Genomic DNA, 26,262 nt, shown 5'->3' with positions numbered 1-26,262 from the left:
CTTGGTCTTGAAGCTTTACATTATCATGCAAGGGTAGGCAGCATTCTAAGGAGACATTAAAGAATGACACCTAGACTGATATACCAAAGGTAAGTTCTGGCTTATCATGCCGATGGACGCCGCTGCTGTGGGAGGCGATGTCCCCTGGTGCCTGCAGACTCTCGGGTGCAAGCCATGCCAGAGGGGAAGTGACTTACAGAGTGTGAGAGTTGCCTCTCATGCTGATCATGCTGAGTTCAGAGCTTGGCAGTGCTGGCCAGTCACTGAGTTCACTACTCTGTGATGGAAGGCCCGGTGCCTGGGTTTCCCCAGTGACCTGGAACAGCCCTACATGCTCCCTGGGTGGCAAAGAGGTTCCCAGTACTGACTTAAGTCCTGGCCCCATTGTCTGTCTGTCTCTGTCTCTCTCTTGGATTAGTGATTCATTTCATTTCAAAAGCACACAGGGCACTTTAGTCCGCGGGTCACTGTTGAGGGAAAGAGATACCACACACTCACCAGCGAACTGCGTTCGGACTCTGGTGGCTGCCGTCGTTACCAAGGTGCCGCTGTCCTCCCCGGAGTGGAAGCCTTTCCCTGACAGGTACCCTGGGAGTCGCAGCTTGCTTCCCTGGATTGGCGTTCCCTGTGTGTGCAACCAGCGCAGAGGGCACATAAGAGTTTGTGGGAGCTGTAGGAACTCTAGGACGTTCCACTTTGCTCATGGTTGGACATCTAGACAAGCCCTCTGAAGCAGGTGGACACGCCTCAGAGAAGCGAGGTGTGTGGCTCCCACTAGCTCCCCTCCTCCTTTTTTTTTTTTTTTGCGCTGCCTTCAGTGTGCTTAAGAAAATGAGGCAGACATTACACAGAAACTGAGCGATGCGGGCAGAAATAACCACCCTGAGATAAAAAAGCTTGGGTGGAAAACCCCTCAGAAAGGAAGTGTGACAGTCCAACGTCACACCGGATGGCCTGGCCACACACAGCTTAGAGGCAATACTTCGGAGACACTTCTTTCACTTGAGGAAAACATGTGGGGTCATTTTAAGACAATATGCTAAGTCTAACCCCATGGCTCTACACTGTGACATTTTAGAAATTCTCCTGAAGTTGAAAACAAAGCTCTGTTGGTTCTCAGGGGTTTCTAGCTGCCAATGAACACATAGCCAAGGAGCCACAGAAAAATAAATCTACAGAAACAATGGCTGTAGTTTTAGAACCATCTTCTCATTAGCGCCGAAAATTCCTGATAGAGCCTATGTGCGACTTTGGATACTGATGTTTCTTTCTGACTTTGTATTTGTTGGTTTTAGTGTGATTCTTACCCTCTACCTACCTGTGTACCCTATACGCAAAACCATGTGCAGGTGGTATTTTTAAACAGACATATAGCCCAGGTTGGCCTTAAACTCATTATGTAGGTGAGGCTGGTCCATAACTCTGACCATCCCCCTTTCACACTCCACGTCCTGGAATCTCGGGCATGCCCCACCCATATTCCGCTCCAGAATATTGCCTAGGTGTGACTTACATAGGTAAACATTCCTACTCTACTTTTATATACATTAGCCAGTTAACCCGCATACCCACCACACTGCCCACTTGGGAGGAATGTCAACTGTCCACGAGGACGCAAGCACGTACTGTGACTCTGTCACTAAGGGTCGTATGAAAGCCAAGACCATCTGCCTTAGCCTGTGACTGCTTGGACTTTACTGTGTGCACACACGCTGCTCTCGAGATTCTGTGAGGCCTTCCTTTAAAACCAAACATACCTTCACATGAGCTCAGAGAATGGACTTAAGACTTTACTCATGGGCATGCACACAAGTGGGCCCATGCTGAGCCCTTGGGGCATGCTTGTCACCTTCCTTTACTGTCTTCCACTTTGCTTCTGCGAGGGTGTCTCACTGATTCACACTAGCTTGTCTTTATCTGCTGTTCTCCACCCTAAGTACCTTGCTTTTAGGTGGGTCCTGGGGATATGAACTCCGGTCTTAGGTTTGTACAGCGGGTACTTTACCAACCAAGCCATTTCCCCAGCCCCTACTTTAATTGGGACAGTTGCTACTTAAAAAAAAAAAAAAAAAAGAAAGAAAGAAAGAAAAAGAAAAAGAAAAAAGAAAAAAAGGAAACATAGAAATTTATCCCCAAACATTTAAAACAAGCATGGGTTTGAGGGCATGGGCTTTTCAGCTTTTACACAGTGGTGTCACAACAACTCACAGACATTTCTTGGTGCCATCTATGATTGCTCCCACAAGTGGGAGCAAGTAGGAGTTTGGGACCCAGGGGAAGGAGGAGGAGGAGGGAAGGAACATTTAAAGGGAGTCTGCGTTTGTTTCAGCCTTCCTACTTGGCTGCTCAGGGACTGGTACTGAGAATAGAAGGCAAGGGACTTTCCTCTGCCCACCTATTGTAATTAATGTGAGGGTTGGGTAACTGGGAAACAGCCATGAAAACCATCAGGGGCTTCTAAAAAGTACTTCTTTTATACAAGGGCCTTGGCTTTCTTCCTAACCATTAGGCCAAAAATAACTCCTCATTTCCAAGAAGGGATGGTTAGGAACTCCTCCCCCATTACTGTGGTTTGGATCAAGCACGGGAGATGATGCCTACACTGATCAATTCTTAGACGTTTCTTTAGAAAAATAGATGGCTGATTTTCAGTTGAATGTGAACAATTTAAATGTGAGTTAATCTTGGCAAATGTTATATTCCCTAAATATCTTCTCTCTGTACCTGCCATTTTGAGATGTTACCGAATGCTCAAGTAATATTAATTACTTAAATATAATACAGACACCTTTTGAAAATGACAGTTAGCTTTCCACATTCCCACCCCTATCCCCCTGATGCCTGCATTTAGAACTGAGAACCATGTCATGAACAAGCCGAAATGAGTGTCACATGCACTAAGAGGGACATTCCATGGTGGACACTTGCTAAAATTCTGTTCCTAAGTAACTCTCTTACAAATGACATTGTTTCTGATTTTCTTCTAGGGGAACATGCTAAGTTTCTTGCTCACATTATGTCTAGTGGCAAGAGCATTCCACCAACATTAGAAAACGTTCATAAGCCTGTATATACAGAGAGCAAAAGCCCAGGAGTGTGCGTATACAGCCTCACGGTGTGGGCATGCCAAACCGCCGCTGTCCCGAGTAACCCTTACTCTCAAGTCCCCTGAGAAACAGTTTTGCAGGAAGTTAACAGGAAGATGTAGTATTATCAGAAGTGCACGCATCAGGGGAGTGGTGAGGTGGTGTTAGTAGGTGAGTGTCAGCCAGAGAAGGCTGTTAAGACTGCGGTCTGGGGCCTTACGATACCTCTGCGGATGACACGAGAAAGTCGGGGCATTCTGCTGCTTTACAGGGAGTTGACATTTTGCTGTTTGCCAACCATGGTTTACCATAATTGCGTGTTAAAGGATGGAGAATCTGCATGGAACAATGGTACATCAAATGTAAAGGGGAGCCAGTGAGAAACAAACCCACAGAGAAGAGGTTTTTATGGTGGAGTCACTTTACACAGGTAATGAAGGCAAGAGTGGACAGAGCGGATGACAAATCGGAATACCAACATAAAATAAAAATAATAATAAAAAAATAAAGCTTTAAACAGAAAACTCAACCCGAGAGATGACAAAGCCCCTAAACGGGTAACCCTGTACAGACAACGGCTTCATGGGTCATTGGACAGAACATGTTTAAAAATATGGAGTGAAGAGATACAAACGGACGTGGCTGGTCCCTCGACTACCAGGGGAATGAAACGTCTGACAGGATGCTGTGGACGAGGGGTGTGCTGGGAGGGAGGGCCACAGCTGAGTCCTACCTTGGGTGTGCTGGCAGCAGCAGGCACCTGTGGGGAGGCAGCCTGGCAGGCGTGACTGGACGCGGAAGTGGATCTGTTGGGGGAAGCTCCTCTGGATGAAGGGCGAGAGCGGCGGCCTCGCGGTCGGAAGGCGGCCATACCCTGGCTGGCGCCGTCCGCTAGGATGAACTTTTCCCGCAGCTCCATGTTGGTCCTTCCTTTAGCTGGATTGCACGCAGGCGGCAAAAAAGAACAATGAACAGACAGGAAGAGAAAGCACTCAGTCTCTGTGAGAGGGAGGGCACACCTGGTACCACACAGCACGCGGAGGATCTCGAGAACATCTTTTTGCCATGCCAGCTCCAACTCAGCATAACAAGAAGTTAAAAATGCATTCCTTTACAATGCATTCCTCTCAAAAAAAAAAAAAAAAAAAAAAAAGAGGGACCATGGAGATGGGGAGGGGCGGGCTTACTCTAAGACTAGACGCCAGCAGGAAGAGCCAGTGTAAAACAATGTCAGCATGAAAATGGAAAGCCCATGCTACCGTTAGTCCACCAGCTACGGATGCCCACACGCTGTCACCCTTACACCACATACGTATTGCTGAGGTCCGGAGAATGCCAGGATTAAGGATCAGGATTAAACAATTATACAAAATCAGAGATGGCTTGTTAGTTATGAAGATAACATAAAAACTTTCAGAATTTTCACTCAAATGAGGCAGCTAGAATTTTAATTTTTTGGCCCTTAAAAAAAAAAAAAAAAACAACAAAAACCCCAAACCAAACGGTTTTACCGACATGCAGTAACAAACACCAGACCCAGGAATCCACTAGAGGCCACTGGTGATGTAGCACTCATACAAACACATATGCACACGGAGAACACTCCCCGGGGACCCGATGGGCAACATGTTAGCATGTGCTTGATCGCTTGTGTAACACTGAGCATGTCGCGGTTTCAGAGTTTATGACTAGAAGCCCCAGCTCGCTCGCTGCATGTGAGTTAAGCCATACGCATGAATGAAGCGTATTAATATTAAAACAAATCATGAAAGCGGGAATGTGCAGGTGGAAGAGAGAAAAGGGAGAGGGAGGAGCCGGGGGAGGGGGTGCCGACCTAGAGTAGGCTGAGTAGCAGTAATTGAAGAGTTTGATTCCGAACGCAACATTTTACTCCCGTGATGGTGAACTAGAAGAAACGACACAGGATACCGGTCACATTAAAGAACGCTGTTAGCAGAGGAAACAAAGTACAGTGGTTGGATGTGCAGAGGGAGCTCAGACCCAGCCTTTAGCACACAGTTAGGAGAGAAGGCATATCAGGAGAGGAAGCTCTGCAAGGACCGACTCAACTGGGAGGAAACAGCCGGGAAGGCTCAGCCAGGCATGCTAGCCCGTCCCCCTCAGGGTGCTTTGTATCTCCATAGCGGTGTCCTACTCAGAGCTGCGTTTACCTTGGGCTGCGCTCTTTGTAGAGTGCAGTCCATTGCGCCCCAAATGACACAATGGGCTTTAATGGAGCTGAGGGACTTCTATCACCTGGCTGATGTTGTACCCATCTCAAGGGTGCAGTGTCAGAACCCTACTGATGTGTTTGTGGTGAGCAAGCAGTTCCAGTCACAGAAAAGTGTAACACAGTTGCAGATAGGACAAAAAAGGCTGTAGCAGTCAGTGCTAACAAAGACTATGTTGCTTTTCTATGTTTTTACCATATTATATGTACTATCGGAGCACACCATTTTTCTACTTCTAAGGAGCTTTCTGTGGAACAGCATGCTGTGTCAGACCGGCAGCAGCCGTATGCATCTTACGGTGATTGCACTTTCTGGTTGCATAATTTTAATTTTGTGCTCAATTCTGTCTCATATTGTTCTATTCACACCACACCCACACACATATACACAGGCATGCACACATATTCACATACATGCACATACACACACATGCACACACACACACATAAACACACATCCACCATATACTCCTGGGGTGTAGGATATGAAACCATTTCGGTTTGTATTAAGTGTCCTTCATGCCTGTACCGTAGTGAGAATGCCTGACAACACATTGCTCAGACACATCCCCAGTGTTTGGTAAGTGTGGCTGATGACTCAGGAGTGCCACGCCTTGCTGCGCTTTTCTCTACGCTGCATCTTTAACTAACATAGAGCAGGGCTACCGTGCGGCTGTGTAGCAGGGTGTGTTGGCCTTGCTAAGACAGGCCTGGTGACTCGGACATGGCTGTATCCAGATGTCAGCACAGAAAGAAGGCCCCCGCTTGGCTCGCCACTTGGCAGCCTCACAGGCGAAGCTGGAGCAGACGTTTTTTAAAGGACTATAAGGAACTCACAGATTAAACCAAGTCACCACAAGCCTTCTGTTTTCTTCTGTAAAGTCAGAAAGTAGCGTGTGCTTACTGAGTGGGTGGCAACTAATTGCAAACTGTAATCAGATATGCCTATGACCAACTTAGAATCTAATAACTGCGGGACATTAGAAACAGGACGGTCAGGGCTGGTGGGATGGCTCAGTGGTTAAGCCTTGGAGGGCTTGAGTTTGGTCTCAGTGCCCATGAGTGGCTCACCACCACCTGCAACTCCAGCTCTAGAGGAGCTGATACCTGTGGTCTCTGTGGACACTGGCACATACATACACATACCACACACATAAATATAATTACAAATAATACTGTAATCTCAAAGAGACAAAATAGGGATATTAGAAGCTAAAACTCCTAGACTGGCAAAGAAAGCTACAATACAATATTTACATTTCCAATATCTTGCTATTCAACTTCCAAGTGTTTGCTCTTGTTTTTAAGTCCCCCTTCCCCTCCTTTCATAAAACCCTGGCTTTTAAATGTTTGCTCTATAGTATTCTGTCTTGGTGAATGGAAACGTCCATTCTGAAAACTGTAGACAGGAAGGTTTCACACAGAAAATCCATACTGTATTTCCTACCTACCTGCTGTCTGAAATGTATTCCATTAGTGGAAAAATGAAAGAGAGAGACCGCATTTTACAAGCCATCGGGAGCGATCGGCTGTGGGACTCAGACTGGTCCCAGTTTGCTTTCAGTGTGGGAACACCCCACACGATTGTGCTTTCACGGTGCTGACAGCTCGACAAAAGGGTCTCCTTACCCCTGCAGGGATCATTTTTCACTAAGAACTCATCCAGAGCCATCCATCCGCCTCCAACACGAACCATCACTGTGCTTCGCAGGATCCGAACAAGTCGCAGCTGCTGGGAGTCTCCGAACTAGGCAGCAGAGAGAGAAAGGACCTCTATTTGTCAGTACTGATTCAAAGCTCAAAGAAAGCATGCAGCTTGCAGTAGCTTAAGCAACCAGCTTGAGTGCTTGCTTAGATCACGGTGATTAATTAGTGAAATCTCAAAGGGATTTGTAACGGTCTACATTAGATTGCTGCATGCCGATTTAGCCCAAAGGAAACAGTTTGAAAAAAAAAAAAAAGATCACAAAGGTTAATCAAGTATAATATTGAAGCTTTGTGCTAAAGTTACAAATTGTTTTTCTTTCTTGTAACAGTAACAACACTCACAAGGCAAGAACAGTGAATGTCTCCAGAAGTTAAGCGCAGCCATGACAATAAGCGCAGGTCCCCTTGCCCAGGGCTCTCCCAAAACGAGGTGTTCCTAAGGACTTCACCAAACTGATCTCAAGTTAAAAACGTTCTCCTCTGAGATACATGTGTGGGGGAAATCTTAAGCTCCTTTGTTTTTCTTAGCAAAGTTCTGACTTGGAGAATAGAGTAATGAGTGCTATGGCTAGTAAAAATCCCTCTCTAATGGTCTGGTAAGCCAATTAGCTAGAGTTTGGATTAACCCTGCCACTTTATATTACTGCAACCTCAAGATAGGTACTGACAAATTATTAACGACACAGCTTTCAGATCTAAAAGGCTTTTCTCAGAGCGGTCTGTACCACTGGTACACTCCTTCAGTGAGTTGTCAATCTTTTAGATGTGTGCAGACCCTGCAAGGCTTCCGCTAGTGCTAGGATGCAGGCGGCCCTGATCACGGGTTGCCATGATGTGAAAGACTGTGAGAGATGATTTTCATCCCTGGAAATCATTCCTGAGAGGCTCAGGTCAAACTGTGAAAACCACTGTACTGAATTTCACACTTACCAACATTGCAAGCGATAAAGAAAACAAATGGATGGTTGGCGGGATGCCAACAGTTTCTTGTTGTGCATTACAGCGAGACACCCTGCTACTTTTCTATAATCCTTAACGCTGCACTTTGGGATGAGAACCCTAACAAAAAGCTGCAGACTCCATTCAGGGACCTAAACTCAGAAGGCCACAGAGGCGTCCAGCAGGGACTCGAGTGGCACACACCGCATCTCTGGTTGCGGCTCTTCCTAAATTTGGTAATTCTTTAAACACCAAAACTTAAATATCTCTATGTGTGAACTGCTTCTGAAATGTAAGCTTAAAAATGGAAACCTGTGTTTATATTGTTAGAGACAAAAATCTGTGCTGCTAGTAAGCAAAAGGCAAAGGGGCATGAAGAAAATTACCCTTAAGGAACCAGATAATGGGATCAGATAAATCTTGTTCAAGTCCAGGTTCAAAAATTAGACTTGAGGAAACAACTAAAAACACTTTATAAAATGCTATTTTGGTTCTACTAAACACAATACTTCTGATTTCACTTTAAAGAGGTATTCTCCAGACAGCTAACGGTGCCAAGCATTAAGAAGTGACATTTTACCTGTTATTAACAGATAAATGCTTTACCCCGACTTCATCCTTAATTATCCCACGGCACCCCATAAACAGAAATGACTATGATGTGCCAAGGAAAAATGTTTCTTGAGAAAACTCTACTCGAGATAATGGAACCATTTTACTCTAAACGTTTGCTTACAGGAAACTGAAGGGGAAAGAGGTAATTTGCAACTTCAGACGCAGTGGCTGGAGCCTGGTGCGGCATGCACAGGGCCTGCACAGGTGTGCACCAGGCCCTCAGTGCGTGTGACACAGCTTTCAGTTTCGTGTTGTTACAGATTGCCTGGGTGTGAGAACGAGTGGGCGGGGCTCTGATTCTCGTGCCTTCTCGTGGGCTCTGCCCTTTCTGCTGATTTGCCTTGTCCAACTTTGGGGTGACGGTTTTTCTTTCATCTTACTGGGTTTTACTGTTTTGCTACTATCTCTCAGAAGCCCATTCTTTTCTAGTGAGAGACAGAAAGGGAGTGGATCTGGATGGAAGAGGAGATGAGGAGGAGCTGGAAGGGGCAGAGAGAGGAGACTCTATCAGAATCTACTAGGTGAGAAAAAGAATCTACAAAAGGCGTGTGTGGTATGACTACCGGTGGGGCAGAGCCTACTGTCTAACCTGGTGTGCTCCCTAGAGAAGAGTGTGCTCAAAGCATCTTCAATATGTGCCCATTAAAATGTAGTTTCTCCCGTGTGCATTTTTAATACTCTGATCGTGCCACAGTCCCACTAAGCAGTCCATGGTGACTGAAATATCTACGCCAACATTTGGCCAAGACACGATCTGGCGTGCATCACTGTAAACCAGTAACTCAGAACAAGGTAATTACAGGGCAAGCGTGTGTCACTCACGGGCCCTGTGAGGACCTCTTGGTGTTGTGTCTTCCCATGGTCCCTTGGTGGTACTGTATACCATATGTCCCGAACAGTCAGACACACTGATGTCTGGAGAATCAAGTTTGTGTACCGGCATAGACCTTGTTAAGAGTGTTATGAGAAGTGGGGCTTGAACATTGTGCTTGCATTTCGCCCGCGTGAGCGAGCTAAGCAGCCACAGTTCGTTATCTGGTTTGCTTAGGAGTAATCTTCTCATCCGAGGCACAAAGCGAGAGAGGAACCCTGGATTGAGGCTGTGGTAAGTGCTGACAGAAACTGCACACCAACCAACACTGCAGTAGCTAGCAAGACAGCATGGAAGGACGGGCCACAGCAAGCTTTGATGACTATGAATTAAAGACTCAAAAAAAAAAAAAATCATTGGGAACTTGAGATTCCACGGGTTTATACCTGATTTCCCAGGAAGAACTGATAAAACAATGAAAAATGCAAGAAAGACAAAATTAGTTCAAAAGGAAACATTCTAGATCTCTCTCTCTCACTCTCTCTCTCTCACACACACTCACACACACACACACTCTCCCACTCAGTCTCTCTCACACACATATGCACACTCACACCCTGTACTTCAGGATACAGCATTTAGTTTCAAGATGTGAGGGTTCCCATTTGCTCTGATTTCAAACAAAACCATTTTTTTTTTATTTTGCAATTTTACTGAAAAAAAAAAAAGCTTCAGATTTCAAATTGAAATTAGAAGTTTCAAATAGAAACCTTTAAAGTTTAAACAGTTGTAGTTTTAAAATTGAAGTCAGAACGGTAGATGAGCGTTTTTTGTCCAGTGCCATCGCACTGCATTTGTAAGTAACACGTAAGGACCCTCAGCACATGTTCCTCCCAGCTGCTTACTGGGAGATGAACAAAGACAGAATGATAAAACCACACTGTTTTATGTGATCTGCATCCTTTTATATTCTGAGCGAAAGCCAAAGTTCCCACGTAAATGGGAGAAACAGAAGCATCTTCATAGTTATAAAATGGGTGTTTTTTAATTTCTAGGAAAAAAGGTAACAACGTTTTAACTCTGTGGTTTTGGCCTGGAGTAGCTGCTGTTTAGACCCTGGAAGAATCACTATAAAGTAAGAGGTCATGTGGGGCAGACTGAATATATGACTTGAGTATTTACTTTTAGTAATTTGTAATCACTAATATGCCTTCATTAGTAATTAGGTAAGTGAGGGCACTCTACCAAGCCTGAGGGCCTGAGGTCAAGTCCTACAACTCATACAGCCGGTGACAACGGACTTCCCCTACGATGTCCTCTGACCGCTATGCATGCGGTGGCATATAAAACACATACACACACACACATGCACACATACACAAATACACACAGTACAAATGTAAAAAAAGATTACAGGTTTTTCTGCATATTAGAGATGGTAAAAAATATGGCCTGCTAATCAAACTCAAGCTCCCTATGGAACATACAGATTATATAACTTGAAAAGTCACGTGATTTAAAATGAGACAGAACGGTGGAGCTATAGTTTTGTACACCGTATGTCTCGAGCCGATGTGCAAACAGTTAGGGTTCTTAGCAAACAGTGGCGATCCCACTGACAATGCACTTCTGTCCTGGGAAGGGCAGGAATTAACTCACCCTGTATTTGTTATCGCCGATCTGTTCAACTTGGAATCGCTTGGCACACTTACACTTGGCTACCTGCCTCGTGACCTGTCAAAGACAAAGATACGACATTCACGTTGACCTTGGAACTGCATGGCGGGGGGTTGGGGGCCCTAGAAACCGGTGAGCCGGTTATGTGGGGTCACACGGATGCCCAGCTGCTGCAGAAGGCCAACAATGAGTACCTCGTCCTCAATTTTGTCAGCATCCGTGATGGGTTTGTACGCATCTTTGTTTGGATGCAGAGCGGCCACGAATTCATAGTAGTCAATGTACCCGTCACCATCTCTGTCAAAGATGTCTGCGACGGCACTCATCTCCAGGCGACTGGTAGGAAACTCTGAAATGTACCAAGCGGTGCTAGTAAGGAGGTTAGAGCTTAAGACTGACTGCGTACTTTGATATTAATGTGGCTCATCAGGGTGATCACCTCATTTTTAGCAGTAAGTGAACGTATACAATGCAAATTTGTCTTCGAGAAGTGGGGGGAGGGTCTAGAGAGAACCCTCAGTGGTTAGCACAGCAGCACTTGCTGCTTCTGTCGAGTTGCCAAACAATCTAACTCAGGGCATTCGTGTCCTAAGATCAGAATCATTAACTAGGATGATCAAGAAATCCCTACTTAGTGATTTACTTTTATGTGTCAGCTAACACACAAAAGACTTTTACAATCAAATATTTATACTAATAACACAGCTTGAGGAGAGCAAAGGGATATTCCTGTGGCCACACAAAATCGCGGTGTATCTGATTCAAGAGCTCAAAGAATTACATGTTCTTCTGAGCTGGCGTGTTCCCAGTCAGGTTAGAAGGCAACACTTGGCTAGCAGCACAAGATGATTAGCGATGCAGTCTTACACCGTGCCTACTCTCTGTTGAAACCCTTCTAGCTACCGCCATCTGTCTTGGCACTTACTAGAGGACAGAATCCCGTCGATGAATTCCTGCCGAGTGATCTTCCCATCCTGGTCCTTATCAATTCTCCGGAAGAAATCCATCACTCTCGATTTCTTATGGTTCATCCACCTCATGTATTTTTTCCGCCAGATGTCGAAATCGAAGTTGGCAAATTCCCTCAGCTAGAAGAAGCGAAGATTTTGGCTATTGTCAGTGCCGCGCTAGAACAGTCTTTAGAACTTGCCTTTATTCTTGACAATTTTATACACATACACAACGAACTACCACCTTCACAACAACTCTAGGTTCTCCTCTCTGAATCTCATGTCCCAAGCCTACCCCCTTCCAACTCCCCCTCCCCCTCTCTCACAATAACCCATTAAACACACTCAGTGATGCCTCTGCATATATGGGTGTGAGCGGCAAATTCTGTTTTCTGTTGGCTGAATAAAGCCACTGATGGCGGTCTCCAGGTGATACACCTCTCCCATTTCAAAGAAGATATGATTTTATAAGTGACTTCTTATAAAGTATATTTCATTATGCCACTGATTTTTCTTTGCAAATAAAAGCCCTACGTTGAAAACTGCTCACAACACCACCAGTCATGGATGTGTGTGCCCAGAGTGGCAGCCGGAACTTAGAGAAGATGCAGGTCTTGCCGTGTACCCATCCAGTCCTTCTGTCCTACCAGCTACCTCCATTTGCTTGGCCATCTAACATTCCCAAATTTCACAACATAAAGAATCAAAACCTCCCACCACAGGGTATGTATGAGAAGATGGATTCCAGCCAGCAGCAGACCTGGCAAGTTAGACAGCCTTTCTTTTCTACCTTTCGGTTCCCTGGATCCAGAATCCCATAGAGGAGTGTCTTACAGTAACAGGGACAATCTGAGTGTTCATTTTGGGAGAGCACTAGCACTCTTAGGGTTAAGACCTTGCGTACGGGAGAGAAAGCCACGCTTTTGCTTTTGAGCAGCGCCGCCTGCGGGCGCAGACCAGAGCAGAGACAACGTGGAGACGTGGGGACAGAGTGGGAGTTTCTGACCTCCTCTAGCCTGTCCAGGGCGTCGTTGAGTTTCCTCCTCCTTTCCAAGGCCAGGAGCCAGACCTGCTGCCACTTGCTCACCAGCAGGTTAACCCTGGGGTTCTTGGTTTCGATTTGTGTCTGCGAGCCAGATGGATATAAGCCCGAGGCTGGGAAGCGTTTCCCTGTTAAAACACAACTTCAGGTCAGGGTGGCGGAACAGCTGGGGTGCTGACAGGCGCTGAGATGCGTGGAGATTTTGGCTCCTAGCCGAGACTGACTTTAACGACTTTGTTCTGCAAGCGCAAGTACCTCAACCTAGCTATTCTTATCAAGGTTCACATGCCGATCTCATGCGCTGCCAAAAATGCATCTCGGTGGGGACCACGTAAACACCTAGAACTCTGTGGAGGTAATGTTTCAAATGTGTTTTCTACGGACATCCATCCGTACCATTTCCACGCTTAAGCAGCACAGTGAGAGACATTAGAGTGGGTCACAGGCGCCTGCCCGTCTGAGAGAAGGCGGCTGAAAAGTGGCGTCCTCAGAACCAGTGGGGTGCTTCACCAATGACAACCAAGCCAAGGAGGCTCCGAACCCATTCCCCACAGAGCACGTGCACTTCCTCTTACATGCACACATCCACGCTGACGGAGTTAACGCGCTCCTGTCTGGTAGGTCTTCACAAGTGCCTGCAGTTGCATAATACGATGCGCACCGTGCATCCCCCCCCCCCCACCATGTAACTAAATGGCTACACGTGACCTAGAAAAATGACTGGCCTAAGATCACACTGCATTCAGGCTCAAGTTTATGAGGGTAACTCCATGCTGGAAAGTCTGCAATTGCTCCAGGAGTGTGTGCTAGCTAGCGCCTTCAGTCTGCAGACGGTACAAAGTATCCTTTTGCAGAGGAGGAAACCCTAGCTGAGGACCAGATAAACTGTTCAGTTAGGCTTCCCAGCTGGCCCCAGGTAGGGACAGCAAGGCGCCCCCAGCATTTCATTTATACAATCACCTGGTCTCCCCGAGAGCACAGTAACTACTACAGCTCTGCTCCCACTTTAAAAAAAAAAAACAAACCAACAAAAACTAACACACCATTCAAAAATATACAAAATGTACTACACTGTAGACTGGGCTTGTTAACATTCTCGGGCTAACAGCTACCATTCTGAATGCCGTCTTGTGGGTTACAACTCATAGGGGACCAGTAAAGAGGCAGCCACAGGCACATCAACAGAGCCCAATCCTGCTCCCCACCCAGGTCAGGGCCAGTTTTGGTTGGTCCCTACTTCTACACCAGAGGAGAATGAAGCGGTTCCAAGAGGATGGTCTAGAATCTTGTAGCCTTTCCAGTTTCTTCTCCAATCTGAGAGGCGTACTTTAAACAGAGTTAAACAGAGGCACTTGAGTGCAGCCTTTTATTTCACTTCAAAACAAACAAAAAAGGCTAAAAGACCTTGAAGGCCACATTTTCTTTAGAAAACCTTTAAAAGTGGGACTCACATGGGGTTCTTTCTCTCAGATTTCAAATGCTAAGCCAAACGGAAAGGGAACTGGCTTGTTCAGCCACCTTTATTTTTAATAACCTGCCCCCCCACCCCCCGCAGCTTACTTCCGGCTCTTCCCTTGTCCAAGACGGGGATGTGAGACTGTAATGACGGAGGGTCAGCGGCCCTCCTCTTATAGGTCTTGGTAACTTTATCAACGTCGGGCTGTTTTCTGGTCATTTCTTCCATGAAGGTCTGAAAGGGAAAATGGTGTCAATTAAATCACGGTGTAGATTAAACCCCGGGGTGAAAGGGCTGTGCCGTCATTTGGATTATCCCCGTTAAGCGACTGTGACAGCCGTTGTGTTCACTGATTTCTGGAGAAGGTAAAGCCTGACACTGGACTAAAGGCAAGTTCAAATAAAAAACAAAAATGTCAATTTTCAGTCAGAAAGAATGACATCTGTAGGTCTAGTTATCGGCATTAACTCCGTCTGAGTTTCCAAGGTCTTCTACCGGGGGTTTAAGTGAACACGTTCCTGCTTCAGTGCATTCTGCCCACACGGTTTAAAAAGCTCGAATTGTTTTGCACACAGTGGTGGAAGATGGCCATGTTAAACACAGATTCCTACTGGTCACAGGGAGCAGTGAGATTAGTGCGTTACATTTAAAAAGTCACATTTGAAAAGGCTCAGTATCCTGCCATTCCTCATTGCGTCTCCTTGGCGTCTTGTTACTGCTGTCTGGTCCCTACATGTTGGTATGTTGGCTGAGGAAAGGCAGAGGCTGTGGTCAAAAGTGACGGGAAAACATAAAGCAGACAAATGTTTCTTATGTTGGGAAACTTGAGCCTCCGTGATAATTATAATATCCACAGGGAACATAACCTGAGATACTTTGGGCCAGGTAGATACCAATAACACAGATTTAACATTTTAAAATTCTGTTTTTAGTTACGTGTGTGTGTGTGTGTGTGTGTGTGTGTGTGTGTGTGTGTGTTGCTGCTTGTTAATATGCACACCACCTGTGTGTAATGCCTTCAGAGGCCACAATAGGGCACTGAAGTTCCTGAAACTGAATTTACAGGTGGTTTTGAGGAACTGAATTTAGTTCCTAAGTGTTCTTAACCTCTGAGCCATATCTCCAGCTCCAGTAATTAAACATCCTACGAATCAGGGGACATATAAAGCCATCATTTCAGCGTTTAAAACAGGTGGCGTGCTCAGGGTGAGTAGTCACTCTGAGGGAGAGGAGGCTCTCCCTTTCTAAGTAGGCTGCACTTGGAATATTCATGGTTGTTCATCTGAGGAGACAGAGGAAAAGCAGATATGAAACAAGGAAGTCAGTGCAGGCCAGGGCCACAGCAATGACATCAGACTGCCCAGAGGGAGAGTCAAATTAAAGTAAGACCAGCTGTAATGCAGTTGTAGGCCAAGAGGCCTGGGACCCAGTTGGCAAAGCCTAGCAACAAAAGAAAAGAGACACCCACGGTGATGGATTGAGTTTCTTTACCTGGTGTTCTGCAATGAGGGTTTTCACCTCTTCGATCTCCTGGGGGATAACTTCCTTATCTTTCTCGGTCAGTGTGGTTTCTGCCCACTGTAGCCATGCCAGCAAAGTCTCCAGCAGCTCCTGCTTGGCGATGAGCCCGGCCAACGCCCCTGCTAACCTCTGCTGGTGCTGCTTCGCCCAGGCCAGCACCTGTCGCAGGGACACACAGCTCCTCAGGGTCTTGCAACTTAGTTTCATTATGGTAAACCACACCCATTTAAAAAGTCAATTCGGATCATTCTGAGCTAGACCTACGAAGCTTTCTGCTATTCTAGATCTGGCCAGTGGCTCTCAGCTCCAGCTTGAGGAAGCACCGAGTCCCCTTTCGAGGATGTCTGTCCTCGGGAGACATCCTCGTTTACTCCTGTTTATCCCTTGTGCTTTCTCATGTTCAAGTACACCTTCTCTAAAGCACGCTTATTTAAATCAGGCAGCATTCAGAAGCGGCAGAATCTAAAGTGCTGACGATCTTAAACAGGGGCTCAATTCTCATCGCGTTCTTCCATTCACTCCCACAAGCACACAAGGCCCCCCACTCCTGGAACATTGTTAGCGAGGCATTATTCCCCAGACACAGTGGACAGGTGGGACAAACATCTGACATTTAAGGTCTCACAGACACCACTTGCAGGTCCTGTAACTTTTCTAGTTAATGGCTCCTTCAGGGGCTGACGCACTTGAGAGGAATCTACAGGACGCTTCCCCGTGAAGGCCTGTCTTCCCACAGTCCGCCTGGACTGCTGAGGTTCCCCGTCTCCCCTTCGCCGTCATCGCTACCCCAGATGGTGCCAGACGCACTGACCTCTTCAAACCTGGCCTGGATGATGGTGATCCAGTGCTTAATGGTGGTAATGGAGTCAGGGTGGCAGATGGCCAGAAGAGCGTCCCCCTTACCGGTGGCTTTACTTAGTTCGGCTCTTTTCTCTTCCAGTCTCTTCATGAACTCCTGCAGCGGAGCAGACACTTCCGTTAGCTGGCGGCCTTTGCTGTGACATTCACTTCGTGTCGTGTTATAGAAATGAGGTAGGACTTTAGTCTGGCTGCCAGCCCACGGTGATATAAACTCGACTTCTAAGTACTGAGCTGATTCTAAGATTCACTATGAGCCTGGCACTTTCCCTACCCTTACAGTCTAGCCTCAGAGGCAAACACTTCGGTCCTCCAGGCCATGCTGGGCAAGCCTGCACCACTATCGACAGGGAGGCAACATTTCCTTGCTCAACCAATCTCTGAGGAAGGGCAGCAATGAAAGTCAGATGATGCAATACTCTACAGCAGAATGAGGGCCTTCCAGCGTGACCTTGAAGGGCAAGGTTATTAAGTGGTGTTAAAAAAAAAATCTTTCAAGTGAATCAGAAATGTGGACATCAATACTGCATTTGGGGGGGGGGGACGTAAGCGCTGTGAATATCTGACTTTCCCAGTCAAAGGTTAAGAAACATCTGTTACGTGTTTCAGTTTTGTGTGGTTTTGGCCAAGTTTCAAGCATTGCTACAGAAAATAACTTAGCCTGCTTTGGTGACCCGAGGTCATGCTCATCCCTCACCCCCTTAGCCATTCAACACTATGAAATCAATGCTTTAAATTTATAATCTATATTATAGGTTAGTTAATTACAATAATTTTTCATAAGGTCCTTGATTAAAAATGAGAAGTGGGCTGGAAGAGACCACTCAGTGAATGGAATGGGGTGCCTCGGGTCTGAAGGCTTGAGTTTGAGCCCCAGGATCCACGCGTCAGAAGGCAAGGGCGATCATCTGTGAGTTGCCTTCTGACCCCCATAAGCACACGGCGGTCCACGCCACACACAAACTAGCCAAGTGAATAAGACAAGGCCCAGAGAGAAAGGGGCTCGGGAGTAATAGTGTAAACGAGTTGCTGACTTGGCATGCGGATGTAAAAACTATTAAGACACAGTTCTAGTGGAATATTCCGTAGATGCCAAACTGCTCCTTTTGGAAGTTTCGTCCCTGAAGTACACATACAATTGCGACAGAAGGGGCTCACTCTGGTCAGAAACTGGATGATCCTCTGGGAAGGTCATCGTACGGCCTGGACACACAAAGCAGAGAGCCTACTTCCCCAATGACTGCTTTCTTTCACAAGGGAACCTTAAAAATACAGCTGCCACCGGGCGTGGTGGCACACGCCTTTAATCCCAGCACTCGGGAGGCAGAGGCAGGCAGATTTCTGAGTTTGAGGCCAGCCTGGTCTACAAAGTGAGTTCCAAGACAGCCAGAGCTACACAGAGAAACCCTATCTCGAAAAACCAAACAGCTGCTTATCCAGGTGTGTGGGTGCAGGTGTATGTGCGCAGGTGTGTGATGTGTGCAGGTGTGTGTACGTGCGCAGGTATGATGTGTGCAGGTGTGTGTATGTGCGCAAGTATGTGTATGTGTGCAGGTGTATGTGTATAAGTGTGTGCATGTGTGTAGGTGTGTAAGCAGGGAGGAGGGAGACACTCTCACACTTGCGATAAGTAGTCACGGGCTTCTCTCTCCCCTTAAGTTTCCTGTTTTGTACTGGATGTTACTCACTTTATGTTGCTCAATGAGAGTCCGGAGAGCATCCTCATCATCTGGGAGAGCACCATGGAAACGCAGGGCTTGCTCTGCTTCCGCCAGCCACTCCAAGAGGGTGTGGACCACAGAGTGGAATTCCTCTGCCTAAGAGTTAGCACACGCAGAAAACAGCATTTCACGGGAGACCTGTTAGCGACGGTCACAGAGCCATGCACGGCCCCGCCCAGTGAAAAGCCTTAGTTTGAATTAATCATGCACATTACTCCTAGTAAGAAGACAGGGATATATATTTTTTCTTTTTCAAAATACAAGGAAAGATGTAAGATACCAAGGAGCCCACAGGAAGCCTCGTTCACCGTTCTTGCAGCTTAGTGTTCAGTGTGAGGCAGCCAGTCCGACTCCCAAGTGACTACTCAAGCAGTACTAAGCAGAGATCAGTAAATACCCCTGATAAGTACTTGCTGCTAAGTACTTGAAATCCTCCAGAGAAGCACGAAGAGGTGCCCAGACAGTTTTGAGACAGACGAGGTCTCCTTGACAACCGTCTAAGATGAGGGAGAGGACTGGCCCCGCTATAGTTCACCTGAGCTGTTCTTGCTGCGACGGCAGGACTTCACCCGTTATACCGAGCTCTCAGTACCATGGACTTTACCTGTTGCAGCGCCGACTCTAGCCGCGTCTGCTTTGAGATGGAGAGCGCGCACACGGTCTCCCAGCGAGTGCTTAGCTCCTGCATCTGGACCCTGACCCAGGAGGAGTCGTCTCGGCTGCCTTCGATGAGCTCCCTGGCAGAGCGCTTCAGGGCCTGCACGCTGCTGGTCCTCTTCCCCAGCTCCTTTTGGAAGACCTGAGGAAACCATACTGACCTTCATCACGGGTAACTTCAGTACAGAACCTAAGCAGCCAAGTGCGTTGTCCTGAGAGATGGAGGTATACAAGACACCACGCACATACATCCGAGGCCCACAGATCTGAATGACCATATTTTTGACTGAGTCTAGCTCATGGTTCCTCTTTAAGGACTTAACACTGTTTTGAATAGATTTTGTTTATATCCAGTAATATTTAATTTAGGATTTTAAAAAAATGAAATGTATAAGATTTAAATATAAATATGTAAGTATATAAGATTTAAATAATGGTGATCAGCCTTCTCAATTTCAATTACACACACCCCTGACAGACACACATACCCCTGACAGATAGACAGACAGACACACCCCAGACAGACAGACAGACAGACACACACTACATTAAATTCCTTCTTTCGAGTCATGTAGTAGAGAATACCAGGCCCTCTCAGTCAGTGCGGGTGATTACCCACCACTCTGAGAGACAAGCTACGGAGACAGGACTGAACAAGCCTGGTGCACATTACAGGGTCTGGAAAGACCAACGAATCCAAGAGTCATGTGGTCCTTTCCTCTATAATAAGCCATTCCCTGTAGCACCTTAAGAACCAACCCATGACTACACAGTTTAGAGTCATCTCAGTGGAAACGCTTTGGGATCTCTGACCCTGTCTTCTCAATTTAGGCAGATTTAAGAGTAATGTGCCATTTAAGAGGATGGCTTCCTCAGGCCGCTCTCACAAGTGGCGTTGAGCCGAGGGCTCTTCATCATCAGTCTCAGTGTCTGTGTCTAAGAAAGACTAGATACTCAGACCACTAGTGTCCTATCTACAATAGAATTACTCGAGCTTATACACAAATCATCCCACAAAGGGATCAATCCATCCAGAACAATCCAGCCAGAATGTGGTGAACAGGTGACAGGTTTCGGTCTGACTGTGTTCCATGGTAGGTGGCTACAGACAGACATATGTACTATCAATACACACAGAATGGAAGGTATCTACATATTCACCTGTGACAGGACTAGCCAAAGTTCTTTGTATAGTTAAACTTTTGGAGTCTTGCAACTACATTACTAATCCTTAATGAATAATTCATATTTGATGATGTTTACTGTGTCAAACATCTGGAAAGTGATTTGGGTTGTAAATATCTATAAAGTACATACCTATGCAGTCAGCTTATTCGGACATGTCTGAATTCACCACAAGAACATTTTTTATCAATGGAAGTAAAGCATTGTGGGCCTGACCAATGTTCTTTAATTTCCTTATTTGAATGAGGATCTCATGGCTCAAAGATAACCTTGAACTCCCATTCCTGCCCCTGCTTTCCCGAAATAAAAAGGGGTGAACTACCACACTGGGTATGGGCAGACCTGGAGATCAAACCCAGGACTCTGCAAGAACTAAGCCAGCGTCCTACCAACCGACACATCTCCAGCACGCTCTTTGTTCTTTGATTTTTCTGTTAGTGTTAAGTATAAATCTGTTCATAGGACAGCAACAAACAGGAAAGGAAATATGCAAATATGTTTTAAAAGCTTAAATAACAGTTTAAAAAGACCAAGCATGGTCGGGATAGCACCGTTGAAGAAGAGGCACACAGAGAACATTTTAAAATAAAATACATTTTTCTGAAGCCAGGCCAAAAAATCATAGCAAGGAAATACAAGGGGAAGTTGGTGCTACAAGCTGCTCACAGATAAAGTCAGCTTTGGTGTGCGTGCTGGCTGTGGCTTCGTGCTCTTCTGAAGGCCTGCCAAGTTTTATTATATCGCTGGATCATAAATTAAGATCTTGGGGTTGGAGAGATGGCTCTGCACTTAAGGCTTTCTTCTCTCCCGCAGCGACCCTGAGTTTAGTTCCTAGCACCCACAGCTGGTGGCTTACATCCACCCACTACTCCAGCTAGAGGAGTTCCACGTTCCTCTGAGAGCACCCTCCCCCCACGCAATACACATAAATCAGAATTAAAAATTGGAGACCTCATACTTACTACCAGCTGGAAACCTCAAATGCACCCTCAATTTACAAGACGCATTAGGACATCAAAAGGAAATCCGCTTTCTTAGACGAAATAAATCTCCCAGCACAGGCTGGTAGTGCACGCATTACTCTAGATCAAGAGGAGGATCTACTCGTGACCCCTGGGGGATCTGTACATCTAGAGGATGACCACCTTTCAAGGCGCTAAATGAATGCTTTTAAATTTTATCACATAACTGAATGGAGAGCCCACAAGGACAAAATTAAATTACATTTCAAGTCTAAAATCAGGTAATTAAAAGGAAAACATTCAGCTGATTAAGTGGTTTTTCTACCATGCCTTAAAAGATGGCTTTTGGAATCTGCTCAATCACATATCAGTGGGAAGACGGTGACGTGGTAAAACTCACTCTTCCAGGTTAGAAGGCTACTAGAAGCGCTTGCCTTCTTCTCAATACTCAGAATGCACAGCTACACAGTAGAATAAAAGGACACCCCGGGTGGCGATACCTTGTGATTATCGATCAGGTTCATCACCAAGTCAATGTCCCCGTGGACAGGCTGGTCTTCCGCCAGCTGGGGCTCAACTCGATACAGCCAATCAATGAGGGCCTGCAGGGCGTCTGTGAACTGTCCAGAGAATAACAGAGCTTCCTCCAATTTGTTTTGTCTGGGGGGGGGGGGGGGGAGAAAGGAGATGAATTAGCCTTCTAATGTTCCCAATGGCGGCTGCAGGTACTGAAGAGGAAGCGTGAGATTCGGCTCTCTAACGTTCCCCAGTGATGGCTGGTAGGTAATACCGAAGAGGAAGCGTGAGTGGCCTCCTGAGTTCCCTCATCTCTTTAGAACACAATTTTCTCTTTTATGCCTTTAAATACACGCCTGGTATCGGTTACAGCAAAATCTCCTTAATTGGTCCTTCAAGAGTCTAAATAAATATTTGCTAGCTGTATTTTAAAAGATTTCTTTATTTACTTGGATGTTTGAAGCTTCCTAAGTGCTGAATTCTAGTGCATCTTGATATAGGCTGAAAATCCGAAATACTTCAAAATTAAAAATTTCCCAAATATGAAAGTTTTCATCACCAGCATGATATCCCAGAATCCCATACTATAAAACTGTATATCACGCATGCTTTTATTTAAAAAAAAAAAAAAAGCGCATTTCTAGTTCTATCCCTGCGGCCTTGGGATCCTGTGAGGGAGAAGTGGTGGAAGATTAGCCTTGGAGATCTTCAGAAGCATGACAAGAGTCACTGAGTCACCACCAGGGCTGACGCCTCCCAGGACAAGTTATCAAGAAAACGTCTCTAGGGGGCTTATCAAATAATGCCATAAAAGATACCCAGCCCAACAGACGAACCATTCTCAACAGAGAAATATAAGAAAAATTACTTGTAACCTTCAGTAATGGACCAGTGTGTTCTCTCCCTCTTGTGGTGACCTCCCAGCTGCTCCTGCTGCCACGTTTTTTGTCCCACCATCATGGACTCTAACCTTCTGGAACTGTCAGCCCAATTAGATATTTTCTTTTATTAAAAATTAAAAAAAATTAAAATGAAAAAAATCACCTCAGGCTAAAATATATAAGTGATATATACACATATATATGACAAATGGATTTCAATTCTAGACTAGAATTTCATCCTCAAGATAGTCTATGGTATATATGCAAATATTCCAAAATCTGAAGAAAAAAACACCCAATTTTGATTATTTCTGATCTCAAACATTTTGTATAAGGGTACTGAGCTTTTCTGACAAAAGTAACTAGAACTGAGGATCAAGGAAAAGAAATCTGACATTCAGGATGTCTGAACCTTTATCCCACTATTATATTTCATTAAATACTTGATAGTTTCAATGTGAAATCTTGGGGCCTCACAAAAATCCAATGGGAAAGGAGGGAGATTGGAAGTTTGAAGGAATGGAGACCCAGGTCAGATCGGTGCTGTCTTTTATGCCACACACTAGGGAGTCTATTTTATTTCATATTCAATACCATGTTCCTAATGCAGGTGAGAAAGAGAAATGATAAGGGTCTCATTTATACTTTCATAACTGTTCTACTAGTTACATGGAAATTAAAGGAGCCAAATGGCAGAGCTGGGACCTGGGCATGGTGGCCAATGCCCGTAATCCTGGTACTCAAGATGCTGAGAGAGGATGATCAGGGCTAGCCTTGGCTACACAGTAAGTTAAGAGGCCACTAAACTACAGTATGAGACCATCTATAAGCAAGCAAGTAGACTTCGTCAAAACAAACAAGTTTCTGAGGCCCACAAGCTATGTCTGCAAACACCGCCCTACTGAACACCTGAGGCAGGTCTACAGAGCCACCAATGCCCAAGCACCCTACCTTTCCACAGACTTTCCACAGATGGTGTCCCATTTGTCCCTGAGTTCACTCAGCATGTTGTCCAGCTTCAGGTTGTCATCCGCTAGGGAGGTTTTCTCCTTCAGAGAACGTCCAGTTCGGTTGGTGGTATCGTAGACAGAATGTTTGCCTCCGAGTGATTTCTGAAACTCCTACATATTTAACAAGGAAAGAGTTGAGTTTCTGCTTGGAACTATTTGTTTGCTAACTGGTAAAAAGCATCAAAAGTGGGATCTTGTTCGAGGCTGGGTATTCAGTCATTTGTTCTCAGCATCAGGACCAGATGTGATTAACTGTCACTCACTGCAAACACAAGCTTCTTTGCCTAAGGCTGAGGGTGCCACCAGCCTTTGAGATAAGCATAAATATTAAGGAGGCACTTTGATATGCCCCTTTAATGAAACAAAAGTAGCATGTTCATCTTTTTGTGTCTATGACCCCACCCCCCCAGCCCTGGGTCTTTGCCTGGATCCCTAGTAACAGACCTCAGATCAAATCTCAACTCATCTGGTTACTCCTGTTAGGGTCACATGCCACGGCTGTGCCTGGCAGACTGGTGCTGTGGCACAAAGGCTGCCTGTGAACCTCTTCAAGTCCAAAACAAGTTCAAAACTTGTGTGAGAGAGGGCAGAAAGGATCTGAGACCTGGACAATGGGAAGAGGGTCCTTAAACATTGTCTTACAGGTATGAAAAGCCTTGGCATGCATAAGTTCATAGCAGCTGCAGTTGCTTATATAGGATCTGCACGAGGCTAAACACAGACATGTAAAATGGTCACTCAAAGGTGTGTGGGGAGGCATGAAATCTAGCCCAACCTAGGGGAGTTACTGGTAGAAAAGGGACAGTATTGGGGGTGAGGAAGTCATAGTCTTTAGTAACGTAGCAACTGGTCAGTTGGTCATGAACCACTAGTTATATGCACACTCATGTCCTCATGGGTAGCTCTCCTTAAACCCAGTGGGTCACAGAACAAGGAACGGAAAGACAGCAAGCATGAAGGAGACTCAGAGGGAGGAGGTAAGGGAAGGCGAAGATATGAGCGTGACCAGAATGTATCATGTGCGAGACAGCCAAAGAACAAATAGTGTTTTAAAGGGGCATCTCTAAGGGAGGCCTGGTGATGGAAGACATCAGCGAGTGACCAAGTCGGATGCACTGCGCTGTTTTACACAGGGACGTCCTAGGGCAGAATGCAAGCTTACAACTTGAGAGTTTGCTCTTTCTCTAAGCTCAGTGACCCCAAGAGTATCTGTTATGATCGGAAAAAAGGAAGAACATCAATATGAACTAACCAGTACCCCCAGAGCTCCTTGGAACTATACCACCAGTCAAAGAAAACACATGGTGGAACTTGTGGCTCTAGCTATATGTGTAGCAGAGGATGGTCTAGTTGGTCACTAATGGGAGGAGAGGCCCTTGGTCCTGTGAATGCTCTATGTCCCAGTATAGAGGAATGCCAGGACCAGGAATGGGAGTGGGTGAGTTGGGGAGCAGGGGTGGGGGGGAGGGGATAGGGGATTTTTGGAGGGAAAACTAGGAAAGGGGATAACATTTGAAATGTAAATAAATATCTAATAAAAAAAAGAAAAAAAATTTCAAAGCAAAACAAAATATCCCAACTTTTCCTTCTGTGTGTACAGAGCGTGTGCACCAGGGCCCTGTGCATGGTAGGCAAGAGGCTGACCATGGAACTACCTTCCCATCCCCACTACTATTGGAGACATAAATCACAAACCCTGCAGTGATTGTGATAAAATGGGACTGCCAATCAACCATTGAAAGGTTCTGGGAGAAGAAAATGTAGCCAAGTGTTCGAGAGTCCAGTCGGACACGGTGATTAGAGAATGCAAATTTACTACAGGGTTTTGGTATAGTCAGATACCCTTATTGTTACCTAAGTTGGATATTCAGTGTGATAGTTTAGATATGCTTGACCCAGGGAGTGGAACTATTAGAAGATGTGGCCCTGTTGGAGATGGTGTGTCACTGTAGTAAATTTAAGACCTTCATCCTAGCTGCCTGGAAGCCAGTATTCTGCTAGCAACCTTCAGATGAAGATGTAGAACTCTCAGCTCCTCCTGCACCATGCCTGCCTGGATGCTGCCATGTTCCCACCTTGATGACAATGGACTGAACCTTTGTACCTGCACACCAGCCCCAATTAAATGGGGATATCTTCTAAGAGTTGCCTTGGTCATGTCATCTGTTCACAGCAGTAAAACCCCAACTAAGACACACAGTAAGGATACAGCTAGTTTGTCTGTGAGCTAAGATGTCAGCACTGCCAATGTAGAGTTTGATGTAAGTTGTTAGACCATATAGAGTCTTATCTCTATCTCAAAAGAGGTTAGAATACTTTTCCAGGATCAAATAGCTACGGTGCTAATGTAACATCTATACAGTACCATCCATCACCTATTAGTTATAGCTTTCATGGGTGTGTGTGTGTGTGTGTGTGTGTGTGTGTGAGAGAGAGAG

At 45.7% G+C, this 26,262-nt stretch overlaps 1 protein-coding gene across 11 annotated transcripts in view; it reads right to left on the bottom strand.

Annotated features, from left to right (window-relative positions):
• Positions 1-26,262, bottom strand: part of Dst (dystonin) — a 196,767-nt gene that overhangs the window by 1,186 nt on the left and 169,319 nt on the right. For 6 of the 11 annotated variants that reach the window (XM_029539067.1, XM_029539069.1, XM_029539066.1 and 3 more), the window contains 17 exons: positions 23,766-23,935; positions 21,918-22,077; positions 19,218-19,412; positions 18,581-18,709; positions 16,846-16,989; positions 16,005-16,193; positions 14,618-14,747; positions 13,022-13,185; positions 11,991-12,153; positions 11,260-11,414; positions 11,048-11,122; positions 9,835-9,852; positions 6,946-7,063; positions 4,921-4,992; positions 3,820-4,022; positions 3,312-3,422; positions 499-625 (listed from right to left, as the gene is read on the bottom strand). In XM_029539067.1, coding sequence (XP_029394927.1) covers positions 499-625; positions 3,312-3,422; positions 3,820-4,022; positions 4,921-4,992; positions 6,946-7,063; positions 9,835-9,852; positions 11,048-11,122; positions 11,260-11,414; positions 11,991-12,153; positions 13,022-13,185; positions 14,618-14,747; positions 16,005-16,193; positions 16,846-16,989; positions 18,581-18,709; positions 19,218-19,412; positions 21,918-22,077; positions 23,766-23,935 — 2,323 coding nt within the window. The remainder of the gene's footprint in view (positions 1-498; positions 626-3,311; positions 3,423-3,819; positions 4,023-4,920; positions 4,993-6,945; positions 7,064-9,834; positions 9,853-11,047; positions 11,123-11,259; positions 11,415-11,990; positions 12,154-13,021; positions 13,186-14,617; positions 14,748-16,004; positions 16,194-16,845; positions 16,990-18,580; positions 18,710-19,217; positions 19,413-21,917; positions 22,078-23,765; positions 23,936-26,262) is intronic. The other 5 variants (XM_029539063.1, XM_029539071.1, XM_021197349.2 and 2 more) reach the window with 3 other exon arrangements.

Source organism: Mus pahari, chromosome 5 (assembly GCF_900095145.1).
Source record: "Mus pahari chromosome 5, PAHARI_EIJ_v1.1, whole genome shotgun sequence".
Taxonomy (NCBI): domain Eukaryota; kingdom Metazoa; phylum Chordata; class Mammalia; order Rodentia; family Muridae; genus Mus; species Mus pahari.
This window is presented reverse-complemented; position numbering and strand designations above follow the sequence as displayed.